The sequence below is a fragment of the Trachurus trachurus genome, assembly GCF_905171665.1.
Source record: "Trachurus trachurus genome assembly, chromosome: 10".
NCBI lineage: Eukaryota > Metazoa > Chordata > Actinopteri > Carangiformes > Carangidae > Trachurus > Trachurus trachurus.
Genome location: NC_139894.1, coordinates 29,622,643 through 29,641,255, shown reverse-complemented (window position 1 = coordinate 29,641,255; position 18,613 = coordinate 29,622,643). Strand labels below are relative to the sequence as shown.

At 42.0% G+C, this 18,613-nt stretch overlaps 1 protein-coding gene across 1 annotated transcript; it reads right to left on the bottom strand.

Annotated features, from left to right (window-relative positions):
* Positions 1 to 277: 277 nt before the first annotated feature.
* On the bottom strand, positions 278 to 18,471 carry snx25 (sorting nexin 25). The gene is made up of 21 exons (XM_083980999.1): positions 17,941 to 18,471; positions 16,885 to 16,969; positions 12,926 to 13,142; positions 12,087 to 12,259; positions 9,358 to 9,544; positions 8,843 to 8,913; positions 8,077 to 8,267; positions 7,770 to 7,901; positions 7,351 to 7,500; positions 7,080 to 7,205; positions 6,789 to 6,953; positions 6,012 to 6,143; positions 5,196 to 5,336; positions 3,583 to 3,696; positions 3,276 to 3,353; positions 2,613 to 2,696; positions 2,397 to 2,514; positions 2,131 to 2,197; positions 1,546 to 1,727; positions 1,330 to 1,430; positions 278 to 1,214 (listed from the first exon to the last, which is right to left on the bottom strand). The coding sequence occupies exons 1-21, from the start codon at positions 18,328 to 18,330 to the stop codon at positions 1,149 to 1,151; spliced, it is 2,970 nt and encodes a 989-aa protein (XP_083837125.1). The 5' UTR covers positions 18,331 to 18,471; the 3' UTR covers positions 278 to 1,148.
* Positions 18,472 to 18,613: the final 142 nt, after the last annotated feature.

Below are 18,613 nucleotides of genomic sequence, written 5' to 3'. Positions count from 1 at the left end.
TGTTGTTCGTGGGGTGAGAGAAATGAAGCCCCAACCACCTTCAAAAATGGGTCATGGATTAGTCCTATTAATCCATTTAGTCGCTAATGCTATTAACAATATATATATTTTTAGATAATTTCTATCGAAATATTAAATGTCTATTCTATGCTTTACACATGTAGCAGAAAACGGGTAAAACTAAACAAAACAAAAATGATGTGATACTCATTGATAGTTGGTTACTATTTTGGTCTTTGACAATTTTAAGAAAATGAATGTGACTTCAACATTTTGTTTGCAATTTATTGCTTATATAAACTCTCTCTAAACAATTTTTGGTAAAAATAAAATCTATCAATAATAATCATAAATAAAATCATCACAATGACTTTTACATGACATTATATTGCACAATTATAAGCCTTAACAAGAATCACAAAACACGTGTTGTTGCTCAGGTTGTGTGTAGGAGGAATGTTCAGAGGTCAGTGGGCAATGACACACACCGCTTGCCTTTTGAGGGTAACAGGAAATCTGAATTTCATCTGTCTTTGCTGCTTACTCAAAGTCTGTGGATTATCAACTCTAGACACTGATGACCAAACAATCAAGTTGTTTACTTTTGTTACTCTACTCTGCAATTTACGGCATGTCATGATTTACTTTTGAAGCAAAAGATTCAGTTTGTTGTGGTACAGATCTAATATTTCAGTGCTATCGAAGTAAGAAAAAAAAAACTGCTGTCGTGTGTCGCATATCACTTGTCCAAAATACTATTTGTTCTTGTGTGTGTGATCATTCTGGGACAAATGTGATCGGCCTCGTTAGGCTTGGTGTCTAAATTGGAAGAAGTCAGGCTCCGTGTGGTTTCTTCTCATTTAGACGGTTTTAAATCTGTACCACAACAAAGTCAAACGTCGGCCCTGTTCAGTGTGGTGTCGGCCCAGCTTTTCATCATTTCACAGCAAAGTTCTACCAACAGAATCAGCATGTGTCCCAGCTCTGATCAACACAGCCGCTGTCTGTCTGAGGTTTCGCCAAAAAGGCCATCTCTCCCTGTATATCGCTTGGCAGTGTACGATTGGTCAGCTACAGAAAGGCCTAAAAGACGGACGGGCAGAGCCTCAGTTTCATCCAGACTGTGGGTGCTGAGTGTAGGTGTGTGTTCAGATGTTGTCCACCTCTGCGCTGAGCTCAGGATACAGTTCTTTGAGTAACATTTCCATCAACACCTTACAGAGACAAAAGAAGAAAGAAATTATTTTAAGCTTCAGTTGCAATGACATTATAAGCACTGTTTTAATGACGATGATAATGTTTGATATATTATGTGTTGTTGTGTCTTACATAAAGAAGGTGTTTGTTGGCACTAGCCTCCTGCAGGGCGTTGAAGATCTTGATGATTCCATAGCGAGCGTTTTGCTGGCCAACCAAATTTGTTAGTGCATCTGAGAGAAAAGGTCATAAAAAGTCACATGTTTATGAAGTGGTAAATGGAATTGGTCAATGACACCAGTGAGAATCAAACATCACAGCTAGGAACTGTACTCTCCACGTTCATACCTGGGATATTGTCAAGTAGTTTCTGTTGAGCCCGCTCCTTAGTTTCAATGCGTTCCGAGTCGGTTCGGACCTTGACATGTGGTGCCAGCTTCCCGTTGGGCCAGAAGGTATCCCTGAACACACTGATGTAACACACCAACATCTGCTCACAAAAGATCCAGTTGACTGTGTCCCGGATCTGTCTGAAATGAAGAATAGAAGATGTTAGCCTCACAGCTAGTCTCAGAGGAACATATGCTGAAATGCAAGTGTTCATGCAGTTGCAATCTCTAGACCAACATACTGGCCAGAAATCCAGCCTAAAACCTGTCAATAATTCCCTGGAGGTATAAAAAAAAAAAAAAAATGTAATTGTCTCCTGTAACATTAAAGCAACAACAAAAATGACAAATCTGTCAGTCACAGGCAACATAAGCTTCCAGAGGCACAGTGATCAGTCAGTGCAGGTTGCATTCAAACAGATTGATGAACACTAAGTAGGTAAGTTTACTGTCTTTCTCTCACCGCCTCTGTTGTAAATAAGCCAAAAACAGCTGAAAAAGTCATTATCAAATCAGAAGATAACTTGTTACTGTTACTACTTACTTGTTGATAGTTCGTCCAAATGTCACCTGGACTAGTGCAATTAGTGTCTTCCTCACCCACTTAAACACTAAGCAGGAAAACAGACAAAGTATTAATATTCACAATATTGATTCAAAGAGACAGGACCTAGGTAACAAAAACAAAACAAAAGTGAAGGTATAACTCGGCTTCTTTTGTGTCACACCTTTTTATTTCTAGACAGTATTTGAAAAAAAAAAAAGCAGTGTACAGTAACTGTGAAAAGATGAGAAAAGTGCAGAACTCACTTCCTCTGAGTTCAAAGATCTCCCCTATGAGCATGAAGCAGGGCTCAGCGAGTGCATCTTTCCTCCCATCTACCTCGTCGCCGTAGTCCGACAGATCGCTGTCATCATCAGCCTCCTCCTACAGAGGATTAGCAAATACACACAAAGGCCAAATGAGGATGTGGTGAGACTGTCCATATTGTGGGGTTACTTCAGCAGTCATGCATGAGCGTGTACCTCAGTATGGGAGAAGAAGTCTCCAGGCAGCCTCTCCAGAAAGGAGGCCAGAGAGAAAGATGATTTCTTCTGGATTGACATCACCTGTAAACATAAAGCAAGATATTGTTGACATAACGTGTACACATACAGTATGGAATCACACCAATGCAATGAAGATCTTATCCGGACAAATACGACCTGCAGGAAGGTCTAAGATGATATCATCACTGTAAATCTACAATACACGCATTGCAAGTCAGTCACTCAACCACTACGTTCACAGGTTGATGGTTTCAACCTTAGGAACAATAAAAGCTCATTTCAGAGACGTTGGTCTCTGATCTGTTGGTCTAGTGCAGTAGAACTGGTATTTGTCAGGACAGGCAAAAAGTACAGCTGAAACAAAACAATTAAAATCTTAAAGTGTCCTCACATAGTGAGTTTAAAGCAGCACAACATAGTATAACAAATGAACAATTGATTTTCTCTGTAATAACTGAGGTAAATGAATAATTTAAATAAAACAAAACATCTAAATAATTAGAAAATGACAATAACAAAAAAAACAACCAACCACCTATACAATATGTTTGATGTTGTGACAACAATATATAGTTGCCTTGTCTAAGTATTTATCTGTCTGTCTGCTCTGTGTCTTTTGTAAGATGTGAAGCCGGTTACCTTGAGATGCTCTGGGGACGGGCTGAGGAACGCGTAGAGGACCTCCGACTGGCACAATCGTTCATCTGTCAGGAGACGCTACAAAGACACACACAGCTCAAGTCATTATCACCAGTGTTAAACAGTTATTATTGACCACAGGGAGGCAGTGTTGGCACTCCAACAGCGCAGTTGCCGTTGGTTGCGTGGACAGACTGCAGAGTAGTAATCAAACTGAGGCAGTGTTCACACCTGGAGGACATGTTGAATACTGTGTTCAGAGTGCAAGAAAACGAGTTACTAGTTGGCTAAAAGTAACATCACTTACCTGGAGAAAGGCATTAAGCTGAGTTTTGCTCTTGTCTAGGAACTTCTGGTCGATGGATTTGAAGGGAAGTTTACTTAGTGACGGCAACTGGAGTTTCTTCAATAATGGAAAACACTGAGAAATAAAGACAGAAAGACAGTTTGGTTTTGCATAAAGGAACATACAGAACAACAGCTTATTCTAACTGGAACACTCCAGATTTACTGTAAAACTAATTTGTGGTGATTCAGTGAAATCGTTTAATCACAGAGGGACATGGAGGCCAATGTGTTCTTTGTGCAGTGTGTAACCTATAATGAATCCATCATCAAATCAATAGACACTGTGAGCAGTTTCTACTGTAGTGCTGTGTGGGGAGTTTCTTCCCCACTGCAGCAGACGACATACAGTTTGGCCTAATATGGGTCAGGCCTTAGTGGCAAGCAAAAAAAAAAGTGTAATGAGAATAGATCAGTGCTGTTTGGAAAGGAAACATAGACATACACATTCACAGAAGGAAACAAACTACACACTTACTGCCTACTTAAGGGTGCATTTGAGACAGAGCCCTATGTACACAATATAATATAAAGTGCCCTTGCTAAATTCAGATGTGGAGTTGCTCCTTTAGCAACAGAAGCTGGTAGATTCACGAACGCCCCAGCGGACAGGCGCTATTGTATTCTATGCAATAATGGTTCTATTAAATCAGAATGAAGTCCATGTTCTTTTACACTGTGACATCTACTGTATGCTGACATTCGCGCAGAACTATTTCGTATGCTCTCTAAGTACAGGTATGTTGTCCATTTTAATGATTTTGATGATACAAATAAATTGTGTGTAATTTTATCTGGTAAGCACTGCATCAATGAATGCCACATCAGACTTAATAGAAGAATGTCTTTCATGAGTTCCAGTTTATAAAATAAAACAAATAAAAAAATGTTTTGTTGTTGTTGTTTTCATGATACCATAGTATGTTTTTAAATCTTTTTTTTTTTTGTATTACTTTTTAGTGTGTGTCTTACAACTCTTTTTTGAGTGGTCTTAAAGGTCCAGTGTGTAAAATGAGGGGGAAACAGTGACATCTAGCATTCCGGTTCTATTATTTATCTATTAGATAATTCTATTGTTTATTAATGAACATGAAATTCTTGACACGTGCTATCTGGTTGACTGGATTTTTCATTCTGTACAAACATGGCGGTGCAAGATGGCGACACTCTCTAGGCAAGATCCTTGCTATGTATACATAAAAGAAGAATTATAAGGCTATGAAAACCAAACAGATTTTATTTTGTAGCAATTATACACCTATACAAATATATTCATTGGTAGTATATTCAGATTTTGCCAATAACCCTTGACAAATATTACACACTGGACCTTTAAAGACTTTTGTCAACAGGGGGTAACGTGCATTGAATACTGTAATGTCTATTTATGCATTTACCGTGTACCCTTATGCATTTTGTATTTTTATTGTGTGTTGTGCTGTGTAGTGACCTCTATCTATCTATCTATCTATCTATCTATCTATCTATCTATCTATCTATCTATCTATCTATCTATCTATCTATCTATCTATCTATCTATCTATCCATCTATCTACAAGCTCAGTGTTGTGTTACCTCAGTGAGTTTACGGTGCAGCATCTGGAATTCGGTGAGTTTCCTCTGGACGCTCCAGCGACTGTTGGTTGTCTCTTCTCCTTCTACCAGGCTGACACACACACTGTAGCAGGCCACAGTCTCACCGCCTTCTTCTGTAGCCTGAAATACACACACGTCTCAGTGACTACACAATTAATACTTTCATCATAGATCTACAGACAATAACCATGAACTTACATACGTACTATCTGCCACATAATGGTGCATACTGCATACACATTTAAGTTAGATTGTATTAAATTCACATTTATTTATCTGTTCCTGTTTTTCAGTCAGCAACACACAGACTTGAGTGATGTCTTGATACATTCACATGATAGCGTCCAGGCTACAGCTGTGAGTTTGCATCATGTGCTGATATACTCAATTGAGCATTCATACAGAATGAAGACATCCTTAGTTGTCAAGTCACATGACAGTGAGTAAAATTAATTGCCTCAGCAATAACCAACCAATGATTGACTCCAACCAATGATGAGCCTGATCTTATTTGCCTGCACAAGAGTGATTTTATTCACATACAAAAATGATTTTTTTCTTTGTATAGTTGTTCAAATGCACCACTGTGCGCTCCCGCATCTGAGCTGTTTAAATGTGTTCTGTTGTTTGCCTGGTAGCAGCCTGATCCTACTAAAAGCATGTTGATGCCAAAAGGAAAAGAAGGGTCATCAGAGCCCCCCTGTGCCTCCTGTTTGTTATGGCTGGCTGGTTTCTTCAGCATTTAGCATAATGGGCTCTCTGCTGTTTTCATATGATGAATAAAGTTCCAGTTACCTCAGCAGTAGTAATAGCAGCCCTCCAGTGGCCCAGGTTTTCACACCACCAGTCTGTCCTGCTGATATGTTGCTGGAGCTCACTGTGCTCTCTCTCCATGGCTCCGATCTCTTCCTTCAGTTTGCTCACTATCTGCAAAATATCAGCAAGCAAATCATATTTCATAAAAACCAAGCAAGGTGGTATATACAGTCAATGTGTAAGAGCAGGTATACAGGTGTGGTACGTTCTGGATGTGCGCACTAGGGATGTACCCGAGCCAATCACATCCATGCACGAGACACTGCCACAGTTTGGTTTTGGTGAAGAGAGCCCTCAGGCTCAGTCCCTTACGTTATCACAGAGGAGCAACAGCACATCACCAGGTGACTCTGGTTCACACTCCAACACAGTAGGTGGCGCTAATACACCTTAACAGGAAAAGAAGCAGCTATAAAACGGTGGATACATTTTTTTGAGTGTCACAACCCCACGAAACGACTCGTTTCACTACCAGAATTTGATCCATTAGTCCGATTACGTTTGGAAAGTCTAGAAGAGCTGCACGATTAAATGATTTTATTCTCGTTCTAGTTAGCCAAGAGCTAAAACGGAAGTTAGCCGGCTAGCTCGGCGGAAGTCTCTAGTGCGCCCACTTCCTGTTTCTTCCCGAATACGAATACGAAGTTTTCTTTAAAAGCCTGAATCCGGACTCAAATACAAAGAGTGCACTGGCTGTACACCCCTAGTGCGCACTGATCTAGTTTGGATGTTGTGTTTTTGTGTTTGATGCTCTACCTTCTTGTCTGGTTTGGGTGCGTTCTGGATGGAGCCCAGGGCCTGTCGCTTGTACTCCAGTTTGTCGTACAGTTGACGGAGTTTAGTAGCAGCGTAGCTGACCTGCTCGTTGATTCCTTTACTGCCTTCGTCACACACTTCCACTACTCCATCCAGACCCTGGCACTGCACACAGAGACACAAATTAATGACGACAATAACAATGCCAGACAGACAGAAATATGGCGGCCAATTTAAGGATTCAAGCTGATGAATATTCAGACATGTGCTATCTGTGTACGGGTTTCTGACCCCTTCATCTTTTTCTTCTGCACTACACTGTGATTGACTGTGCTGCTCGTCTCGTCTGATCAGCCTGTCATAGAGGTCGGAAACCAGGAAGGAGGGGTAATATCGTTCTCTCATCGTCTCAGCAACCTAGAGGACGTGATGAGATGAAGAGAAATGGTTTATTTCCATTGTAGACCAGCTGGACACTGTGAAACATATGTATAAATTTGTAATTTGCACCTTCAATAAGGAAAACTTCACATCTCTTATGTTTTCCCACTTAGTTAAGTACCTGTTCCTGTAGCCTAACAAAGACTTGTGTTCCTCTGTTCCCCACCAGACTCTGTTGGATCTCCTTGAGAAGAACCTTCTCCACTGGGATGTCTCTGCTCTCCACAAAGAACTTCTGGTAGATTTCCCCAACAATTTGGGGCACCTCATTCTGGTAAACACATATTAACAAACAAATGACCACTCGTGTACATCTCCCACTGCTTGGATCTGTTGTACTAGATCCCTGCTGTTACAGTACAGAAATATCCAATTTGCACACGATTGTGTGAAAAACTGCTGACACAAGGAAAACTAGTATCGTTATTTTCCTTTAGTGTGTGAAAACAACAGCCGGTCTCAGCACCGTATCACTTTTCCTCTAAAACTGTACAGAAGTAGCAGTGTTGGGCTGTGTGCTGGAATGTGTATACAAGTTACCTTGTTGGCAGTTTTCAGTGTTTCCACCAGTTCCCAGAAGCTAATCAGAGCTCTTTTATCAACTCTCTCCATGTAAACTCTGAAATGCTCCCTGTAACCCGGATTACACAAGATGTCATCGAACTGGAGGATCTGAGGTGGGCGGACAGAGAGAAAGACAAAATATTAACTCAATGCCTCATTCTTTATAAGAATACATCATTCATAAATAGTGCATGGTTAACTAAATATAAAAATTTTTAGTCATTTAGTCATTTTTAGTCATAAGACCACACGTATGTCACAGTTGGTGCTATATGTGTCTTACCTTCTGGCTTTGAGGCTCATCACTGTCATCTCCCCCTCCTTCTTCATTGTTTTCATAGTTTGGTCCCCCGAGCAGGCGGATTCGCTTCTCACACTGTTTCTTAGCAACTGTCAGCTGATTAATATATCGCTTCATATCCCTGGCCCTCAGCAGGTCTGCCTTCATGGCGGCTGACTCTTTACCTTTTCGCTCTAAGAGAGACAGAAGTGATGGTTAATGGGCAGTCTGAGCCAGCTTTGACCATACAATAATAACCATGTAACAACAGCCTGGTGTGGAGCCGATGAACCACTTTACCACATATGGTAAACTTGTAATTATAAACTTGCTCACATTAGCATTCAGGTAAGGCCACTGTCTACGTTCCTACGCAGAGCCTGACAGAGCTTACCGGAAGTTCTGAGCCACGACTCTCAGCTTCATTTTTCATTGTCAGCTCTTGTTCTTTGACCTACTTTGACATATGGGTGAACTCTGGGTGAGCACCTACAGCCTACACAGCAACTAACTGACACACATCAAATGTCCTGTCAGCTCTCTAAAAGGTTGCAGCAAGAAGAGAAGTGAAGAATTCATCTACTGTTGAAATCGCTGCTCTAATACTTCCTTTTACTTCCTTACATGGTGTGTTTACAACAGATCAGCTGGCAGGTTTCCTAGATGTGTTTTTGGCTGACACACCACTAGGCTTCATTTTCCACATTTTCCAAGCTTTAAAAAAAAAAAAGGCAATTACGCCATGTTGTAAAATGCAGTGTTTCTGTACCTTTCTGCTTCTTAAGCTGAGGCAGGCTGCTGATGGTCGTGGCATGAATAATCTCTACCACTATCTGATACCTGCAACACAGAAATACAGGGGAGAAAAACACATCAAGCTTTGTGATCATCTGATAAAACTGACTTAACTGAAGAGTGAATACACTGTGGCATATTAGAAATATTACATAGAATAAATGGGAATCAGTGTTTTGAGAAATGATAAGATATCTCAGTAAATGAGCCAATTATTCTCAACCTAACAAGACAATGTCGCTGTATCATGTCTACCCCACATTTAGATCTTATATTTTGCTGCAGAGAGACTGTCTGTTCCCATGGTAACCACGCAGCAGCAAAGAGACTAGCCGTTAGCAATGCCTGGTTAATATTTTCTATATATACACACAATATGGCTCGTTTGAGGGATTGTTTATATGTAGAGGTCAGTCTCGGCCCCAACAGGGCAGCGCAGGTGTGTCCAGTACAGCGTGTGGGTGTGTGTGTGTGCTGCCGGTGTCATGCCTGAGTTGTTTGAGGAAATTGACATCAGCAGAAGTTGATATCAGTTTGATGAAGTCTTCGTAGGAGGCAGCGTAGGTGTAGGCTTTCTTCTGCTGCTCAGCCTGCTGCTCCCTCTGCTCCAGCTGAGACAACAGCATCCTGTTGATGGAGTCTGGATCGCTGAGGACTTCTACCAAAGGCTTCAACACTGCAGCACACAGACACAAACATATAGACATAGAAAGGTTTTATGCATATACACAGGCAATTGTGCTGTGAAAAACAGAAAATGCAAAAACACACAGAAATACAGAGTACATAGATTTTAAGTGAAGCATCATGGGGTCTGAGTTACACACATGCATCTGTGTATCAGATGCACACCAATGTATAGAGACATATAGACACACCAGCTCCTTTAAAGCCCACATCACAACAATTCTAGTCAGACTGGTATAGATAAAGTACTGTGAAATAGATCCTTGCTCCACTGAACCAACGTCAGTGTTGGTCAGACTTGTCTCTCATCACCCACGGGTTGTTTATTTTTGGCACTTTAGAGAACAACAAAAAACTTTTCTTTTTTTTATAAACTACTCTAAAAATGTACAATTCCTCCAGGCCAGTGAAGCCGTGCTCAAATTTACAATAATGTTGGCACAAACGGTGTGGACAGGCTATGGAGTAGAAAAATAAGATGAGGACTGACAGTAGCTTAATCTGTAGAGTAAAGCAACTGGAAATCTTGTTACTGTTTGAAATGATGTTACTTTTGAGAGAGAAAGAATAAAAGGAACATTTTTATCTTACAAACACTTTCATTACCAAGCATTTAAACACATCCCTGCTTGTTTCAGTAAACTCTCAGTCTCAGTCTTTTTTGATCTGGTGTGACCAGTAGCTTTTAGTGACTAATGATAGCACATGATACTATAATATTGCAGCGTAACTGATGTTCTTGAATCTGTTGACCAGCGTTACATTACTGCTATATTTAAACCTTTACCATTACTCTGCTCTGTCCGGCTTAGGCTCACTTTAAGTCTTTAGAGGGTTAATTTGTGGAGGACCAAAAAGGATTAGAGATGCTCTCTTACTTCAGAAATTAATATTCGTGGGAGAAAAGCACAGTTTAATTAATATCATTAATCACAAAAGCACATAAGCGTTCTCCCGAGCTGCCGTGGTCCAAGTGTACACCATGCTAACAAGGCTCACTGTCAGTGCAACACAGACATCCTTAGTGTCATTAGTTGCAGCTGCTCTGCTCCTGCTCTGTCAAATTCAAAATGTGTGCTGTTACTACACACTGACACAATACTGCTACACAGAGGGAAGAGCCTGCCACAGACGCAAACAGGCTACACAATATGACAAGTGTAAAGAGTGTCTCATTATATTCTTATCTACAGAGCAGGTTTACGCTGGGGTGAATGAGAGCATTAGCTATTGCTTTGACACTTATTGAAAATATCCAAAGTCTCTGCAGGCATTACAATGTTATCAGTGTTTACATGCATCATTGTGAGAGGATAAAATGGTAACAACAGGCCTTTCTCACAAATTAAACTCATTCATTTAATCAGCTTGCACAATACCCGGGCCTTATGAGTGGAGGATCTAAATGGAATACAGCCACTGCTGTTATTAATCACACTTGTGCCTTTCCTGCTAACATATGCAATTGTATGCCCTATTTTGTTTCCTTATTTCAAATAAAGTTCAGTTAATTTATTTAATTCCCCACTGGATGTGTGGGATAAAGCAGTTATTCCGAATCACCGGGGACAGAAGAGACTAAAATCACATTATAGTTTCTACAATGTTGAATTTTAAATATTTAATATCAAGGGGAGCCACAATAAAGCTGACATGCTGGGATATCTATATCTGTAATGCCAACAGACTGAACAGCAGCAGCTGACAGACTAAAGTAGAGGATCATTGTCTTATATCCCCTCTAGGCATGGGCATTTCCAGTCATTTTCTAATGGAGTAACCTAACCTGGTCTTACTCGAGTAACCAATTACTTTAAAGGGATAGTTCAACATTTTGGCAAATTGGCCCATTGCCATAATCCCTATAGTTTTAGGAGTAGGTTCGTTACCTTTAATTGTCACTACCGTGCAAGCTATTTTTAGAACGGCGGAGCAGAGCCGCGAGCTGCTCAGAACTACGCTACGGAGGCTAACTGTGCGTTCACACCAAAAGCTTCCAAAGCGTCAAAAACGCCGGAAGTCAATTCATTTTCAATGAGCGCCCGGCGACACCGAGCGTCCAAAGCGTCAACAGGCGTTGCCGCGCTTCCAGAGCGTCCAAAGCTTCCAAAGCGTCACCAGATGAAAAGTTGAGCCAGGTTTAACTTTAGGGTAATGAGCTATGACGCGGTCAAGCGGCAACCGGCGGCAGCCTGTCAGAATAGAGATATCCGTCGGTTGCCTGTTTTTTTCTTTTTTTTGTATTCCGGCTCCCCAATGACCAGCGCGATCGAACTTTGACGTCAGTCACCAGACGAGCGGCCAAAGCGGCTGAAAATATTTGCAGTTTTGGGAGCTGTCTTGTCTGACGCCCACCCTCGAGCGTTTTTGACGCTTTGGAAGCTTTTGGTGTGAACGCACAGTAATGGCTCATGTTTTTAATGTGGCAGAAACACTGTCTGACGTGAGAGTTTGTGTTCTGACCATCTGACCCGAATACAGACACGGTCCAGATTCATACACAGCACCGGTATAGTATCAGAGTAAAGTACCTTTAGTAGTGATGACTTCTGTGAGGCAGCAGCGTAATGTGTGTGACTTGGCATCCTTTTGTGGCAGCAGACATAGCAGCAGTATTCTGGCTACACAGCGGAGGAAGGCCAGCTCTGATTCAGGACTGACCAGACAGGGATGGAGAGGAAACGGCCGGGCACACTCCTCTGGTCTGAAAACACACACACACACAGCAACAAAATAGAGACACAGATTGAAAGTGAGACATAAACAGGACAAAACCAAACACTTTCATGTTACTCTGGCAGAGCTAGATCACATTATGAGGTGCTGTGTCATTGACAGCCCTAACACTCTCCTTGTTATGTGTTGCTTCTGACTATCTTTGCTTCTGAAACCCAACTGAACACAACACATCGCCACATTGTTCCTAAACTACTGGAGACGAGGGAGGCCAGACATCTCAGTAGTGAGATCAAATCATGAGCCTTGCCCGACTTGCCGAGATAATGAAACCAGATGATGTGTGAATCATCGCTGTCTGTCTGCTTTCTCTGGATGTGCGTATGTGTGTGTGTGTAATTCTACCTAGCAGATGCTGCCTACAGGCGGAGGAAGTGAGTTTAGAGGACTCTAATGTTATTTACGCTGTATTTAACTGCTATAATTTCACCCCATCTGCGTAGATAAAATTACACTGCTGCTTCTGGACAGTCAGAGTCCTCCGAAGTGATGAGCACCAACATTACAACACCGGGGGCATATTTATCTTACTGGCTGTCTTTATATGATTTCTAGTTAATGAATATCTTGGGACAAATAAGATACTGGAATAACTATAATATATAAATATGTGTGTGCGCGTTTGTTTTTGTACCTTGCGGATGCAGCCTTGAGGTCGGTGAAGTGTGTGTGTAGGATTCGGATGCTGTCGTAACACACCACGTTGACCAGGTCTATGTCGGCGAGCCTCGATCTCAACTGCCCGATCATCTGCCACCAGTCCTCTGACAGCATGGAGTACAACTGGCCCTCGTCACGACTCAGAGGGATGTACCAGGACAGGATGTAGTCTCTGTAGGCAAAGTCAAACACTGGGGAGAGACACAGACAGAGAGAAGGGGTATATACATTTTGTCAAAAGATGCATAGTAATGGCATTTCTAAATAGGTTGTGTCTGTTTTGTCTGGGAAAAGAGATATGCAGCTCCTATTTTAATCAATCCATCTGTCTACACAGGTAGTTTAACGACTCGGCTTTCATTTTTGCTACCCAGCCCACAGCATATTTTTACGTTCCAAACCTGTGTTTCTGCGTTTAATGGGTGTAACTAACTGTGACTGTGTTTTGGGCCCCGAGCACTTCTAAAACGTGGGTAACCTGCAACTCAGTACTTTGCCTGAATCCCCCCCCAACCCACCTCCCTGTGTACAAATACTCAGCGGCGAAGCTAATGCAGCTGCTGCTGTTCCGCTCACGGGCCAAACATCCTGTACAGACACGGTGTGAAGTGACACACAGCTGCTGCAGAGAAAGAAATAATTAGCTTTCATAAGGCTTGTTTATACTGCAACATGTATCTCTGAGGACAGAAAAGTCAGTCCAATTTGGAATTTGACTATCTTTTTTATGACAGTGAAAAGAATATCTAGCTTCATCTTTACTCATATTCTTCATAACGTCATATCAGTAATACGTATTTAGAAGAAGTATTTGTTGGAAGTACTGCTGTCTGAAGTCTAGAGATAATAAGATAAGCACTAAAATTGAGCTGCTGAGCAACACTATTCTTCTTTTCAAATCTTAAAGCAGAAGTAAGCGGAATGTTTGTGTTAATATAAGTCTTAAATAGTTATATCTTCCGACAGCAATCACTTCTATAGAGTGTTTGGTCTGAAACACGGGTCTGTCAGTCACTCTGCTCTGCTGTAAGCCGAGGAGAAAACTTTCCTTGTATCCTACAACCTTTATCCAATGAGGAGAGAGAGAACGGCATAAAGGGGAGGTCCTCTGACGTAGGGACGAGGGCGGGGACTGCTAACTCCATCGGCTGACAGGAAGTTAGCCAAAACGACCGGATCGCTTACTTCTGCTTTAAGTCACACGTTCTAACACATATCCATCTAATTCATTTGGATGTGCGGCTATGTTCAAAGAAAACTGCATTTTTGTGAAAAGAAAAAGAAATAATAATAATGATAAAATGACTATCGACCATCCTGAGCACCGTTAAATGTTCTCTGTTACCAACTGGATTACAGGTTTCCCGCTGTCTTAACAGGAGCAGTTGTTGTGGCTCTGTTTTATTGTGAATGTTTGAATCTCCCAGGCCCCCTGAACTACGCATCTAAGTTTTGTTTCCCCAAAACTCAGGTGTACGCTGGTGCAATGTTTTCAATGTGAAGGAAGCTTTGTCCATTCATTTTCTATATTCCTTTACTCTGTACAGGACTGTCATCTAGACTGGGCTGCTCACTGGGTGAGGGGCGGGGTTAAAGCTGGACGTGTCCTCAGCCCATCTGACTGACTGACACTTGTCCAGATAAACAGACAAACAACCACTGTCATGTGCAGGCCCACAGGCAATTCAGAGTCTCCAATTCACCTGAGCTAAACCCCATCCCACTGTGGGAGGAAATGAGAGCTCCTGAACAAAACCCACACAACTCATGCAGAACACATGCAAACTCCACACAGAAAGGCTGCAGCTGGATGGTGGAGTCATACTCAAGACTTTTGCTGTGAGGAGAGTAAGTTTCTGTTTACACAGGAATGAACACACATTGTAGATTTAGTGGTTTCAGACCTGAGGGCTGGGATCATTTGGGACACAAGGTAATAAACAGTACAAGAAATTAGTCAAACAACATTGTTCAGTGTCTCTAGTGTTTTATATTTTCTTCTTGAAGGTAGAGCATTAATTATCTTGTTGTTCCGATCTAAAAAATAAAGAATATAACAGTCTGAGAGGGTAAAAGCCACTGTTTGAATGGCCTGCTGATGGGATAAGTGGTCATTAATAAATATGTAAAAGGTTGGGTAACAGGAACCTTTGAATGTGCAGCATCAAATGTCAATGTCTCCTGCTTGTTCAAACACTCTGTCGGTTTCTATTCTGTTTTCTCAATCTGAACAAAGACATTGTTTTTATAGGAAGATGTATTCTAAACAGCACTACTTACGCAATCAAAGGGAAATTCGATAGTGATGGAGGATAAATTCGTTCAGATGAGCTCTGAAGGAAGGACGGCAGCTTTTGCCCTTTTTGAATCACCAGTAAAGTACCTAAATATCACCAGTAAAGTACCTAAATCACCAGTAAAGTACCTAAATACCTTCTTCTCTGGAGGAGGGTCTGGTGAGCGAGACTACCAGTAAAGTGATCTCAACTCAAGTTCTTCTTCTGACCCGTTGACTAAAGAAGACATTTCTCAGCCTTTCAACTGCTTGGGATCTCAACATCTTTTACAAAGCTAGTCAAAGAACAGAGAGCGTTCAGTAGTAGTATTTAGTAGATTAGTGAAGATTGTTGTGGGTTTTTTTTAAACAGATCTCAGAATTTTAACCTAAAAAAAATCACAGACAGAAAAAAAGAAGAGCAGAAGAAGTAAAGTGTCAGGCTTGCCAACAACAAAGACAGTGGTGCTTGACCTTAAATGCAAGAAATGCGCACCAACACAGCTAATCAACACAATAAGTGACACAGCAGAGCTCGGCTGTGGTCCTAATGATGTCACCATGAACTCATATCAGATCACAACCAACGGACCTTTTCAAATTACACACAGGAGAACGGGTAAATACACACCCTCAGAGTAAATCCGAAAGCCATCTGTTACTTGGCAGCCAGACATGCTGTTCCACTGACTGTGTTTTTCTTTGTGTGTGTGTGTGTGTGTATGTGTGTGTTAGGACCAGGACATTCAACTGTTGTATGGGTGACAGCCAGGTCACGGTGACTGACAGAGACGGAGCTCCCGGCCGCCCGTCAGTCAGCAGTTTTCCAAAAACAGAAGTTGAACGGTTTTCCAACGGTATCAGAGACATTAAAAGCTTAAAAGCTTAATGAAACCTCCACCAACTCAACAGCTGGGACACTGACAATGAAATGCATATTGATTTTTGAGGGATGTGAGAACTCCATTTTGAGGTTTCAAAGTGAAGAAAAAAATATTCTCTAAACTGGGTACCTCATAGCTGTAATTCACGCATTTATTCACTTGCAGAGGCAGGAGTTGCATTGTGGCATTTCTGGATGATGATAAGGCAGGTCAAATTTTTAAGTGATAAAGACTGAATGTGGCATGATGTTGATGTGAATGTTATGACAGCTGAAAGTAAGAGTTATGCACCACAATGCTTTGTTTGCAAAATTCTAATATTATAGGACAAAGTCACTGAGGTATTATTGGAAGGCATTACATGATATAGAATTGTATAATCAAGCTTCAGATGCTCGTATTAGATGGCACAAACAAAAATGACATTAGAAAATGTTTTTCTTGCATTAAATATAAAGATTAAAACGGTCATGTTTGAATCTCAAGTGATTCAGGCATCTGTCACGTGATCCAACTGGAGGATCCAGACTTGCTGATACACTCAGTTTTTCACGCTTGCTCTGTGAAGGACAACAACACTTCTAAAAAGCTGCCTGGTGAAGTGGCTTCTAGCGTAAAATTTATTTTGTGTTTGTGTGATGTATATTGTATGATTGTTCTGTCGTTTTAATGTTTCAACATCCATTTCAATGATGTCAGCAGCTAATGTTTACATAATGGCCAAAAATTACGGTTCCAGATTTAAATGAATGACGATGTGAGATGATCCATTACCTTCCTTCAGAGCCTTGTCCACATTGTGTGACACCACCACCCTCCTGCTCTGGTTTGACTCCTGAACTGGCACCAAAAAGCGAGCCTGAAAACACAAGAAATACATTTTGCAGTTGTGTTACAATATGCCCCTGAATAATTGTATCACTGCTTTATTAATTGGAAAATGACAAATAAATATTTGATCACAAAAAGATACATTCTGTTTGCTACACTTAAAGCAAAAATTGTGATGACAGCATTACAAAGAAAAGGGGGGAAAAAAGAACTATTGTGCAAAAACAGGAAGGAAAGCAGGGAAAGACTGAAAGCTGTGAGTCTAATAAGCTCAAAATCCTGACAAAACAAGGCAGCCCACTTTAGTCACCGCTCCTACAACATGTACTTTTGATGACTGCTGCTTGTGACCATATTCCTCCACTGTCAACATCAATTAGTCATCAGGCACAACAGCAGCAGCCGCTGAGATGCAGCCGCCGGGCTGCGGCTGCCTAGGTAAGCCACCAGCCAGCTTCAAGGTCACAATCGCTTTCCTTGAAGAATAAATCTCCATTAATGTGTGTGTGCACATGTTTGTGTGTGCGTTAAAGTGTGTCTAAATCCAGCAGAAAGAGGCTGCCTCATCTATTATAAAACAACACAGTGAGGAGAGGATACGGGGGCTAGTGGGAAGAAAAGATGAGAGAGGAGAGACAGATCGGCAGAGGAAGGAAATAATTAAGGGTGAAAGGGAAGCAGCAGCAGAGAGGATCAGAGGAAGACAGTAGGGGGTGTAAAAACAGGAGAAAAAAAAACATACATGTTAAACACTGTTTTAACTGTGGGTCAACATTAATGTTGCAGTCCAGTCTGCTAAAGTTAAGCTTAAATGTGCCAGAGATGCTTTTAGATAACAGTAGATGTGAATTCCTGCAGTAGTGAGGAATGCTTCCTGGTGACATTATACATAATATAGTGCTGATGTGATCTGATGGGGAGCTGGCAGAGTGTGTGAGTCACCAATGGTATACTGTGCCTTAAGTAATGAGTTTAAACTAAGAGACAGCAGTGTCTTACCATGAGCTTGTTGAAGAACTCCAGCCATGCAGCTGACTGCCTTGTGTTTCTGTCAAAGCAGCTGACTTTGAGGGGACTCTTCCTGACTAGCAGCACAAAGCTGCCGGCCAGGAAACACAGCAGGGCGAATGACACATAGATGAAGAGCTTTAAGAAGAAAGAGGTGAGGGTCAGGCCTCCCCAGGCCAGCTGAAACACTACTGCTGCCACCACGCCCAAGCAGAAAGCCGGGACGAACCGGAAAGAGGAGTCGACAGAGGAGGTGGAGGTGGCAGACATGAGCCCCTCTTCTCCTCCGGTGCTGCCGCCGCCGCCGCTGCTCCTGCTGCTGCTGCCGCTGCCGCTGCTCCCTCCAGCCGGTGATGTAGTGGTAGTTGAGGGGGTGGGCATGCTGCGACCCCACCATCCATATATGTGTCACTGCTGGTTAGGCTGAAAAGTTGCTCCGCCAGTCTATCGGGCAAGTCACAGCGGCATATATACTGTGTGCACTCGTGTATACCCTCAACTACAACACTGTCTCCAAGAAGAGGCATCCCCGCGTTGACATCTCCTCACCGACCCGACGCCGTTATGTTTTCCCCCGCTCCTAGCATCGGCCCACCCGGCGGACACGGACCCGGAGCCCCGTCGGCTCAGTCATCCACGACCCGCTGCCGCCGCTCCGGACAAC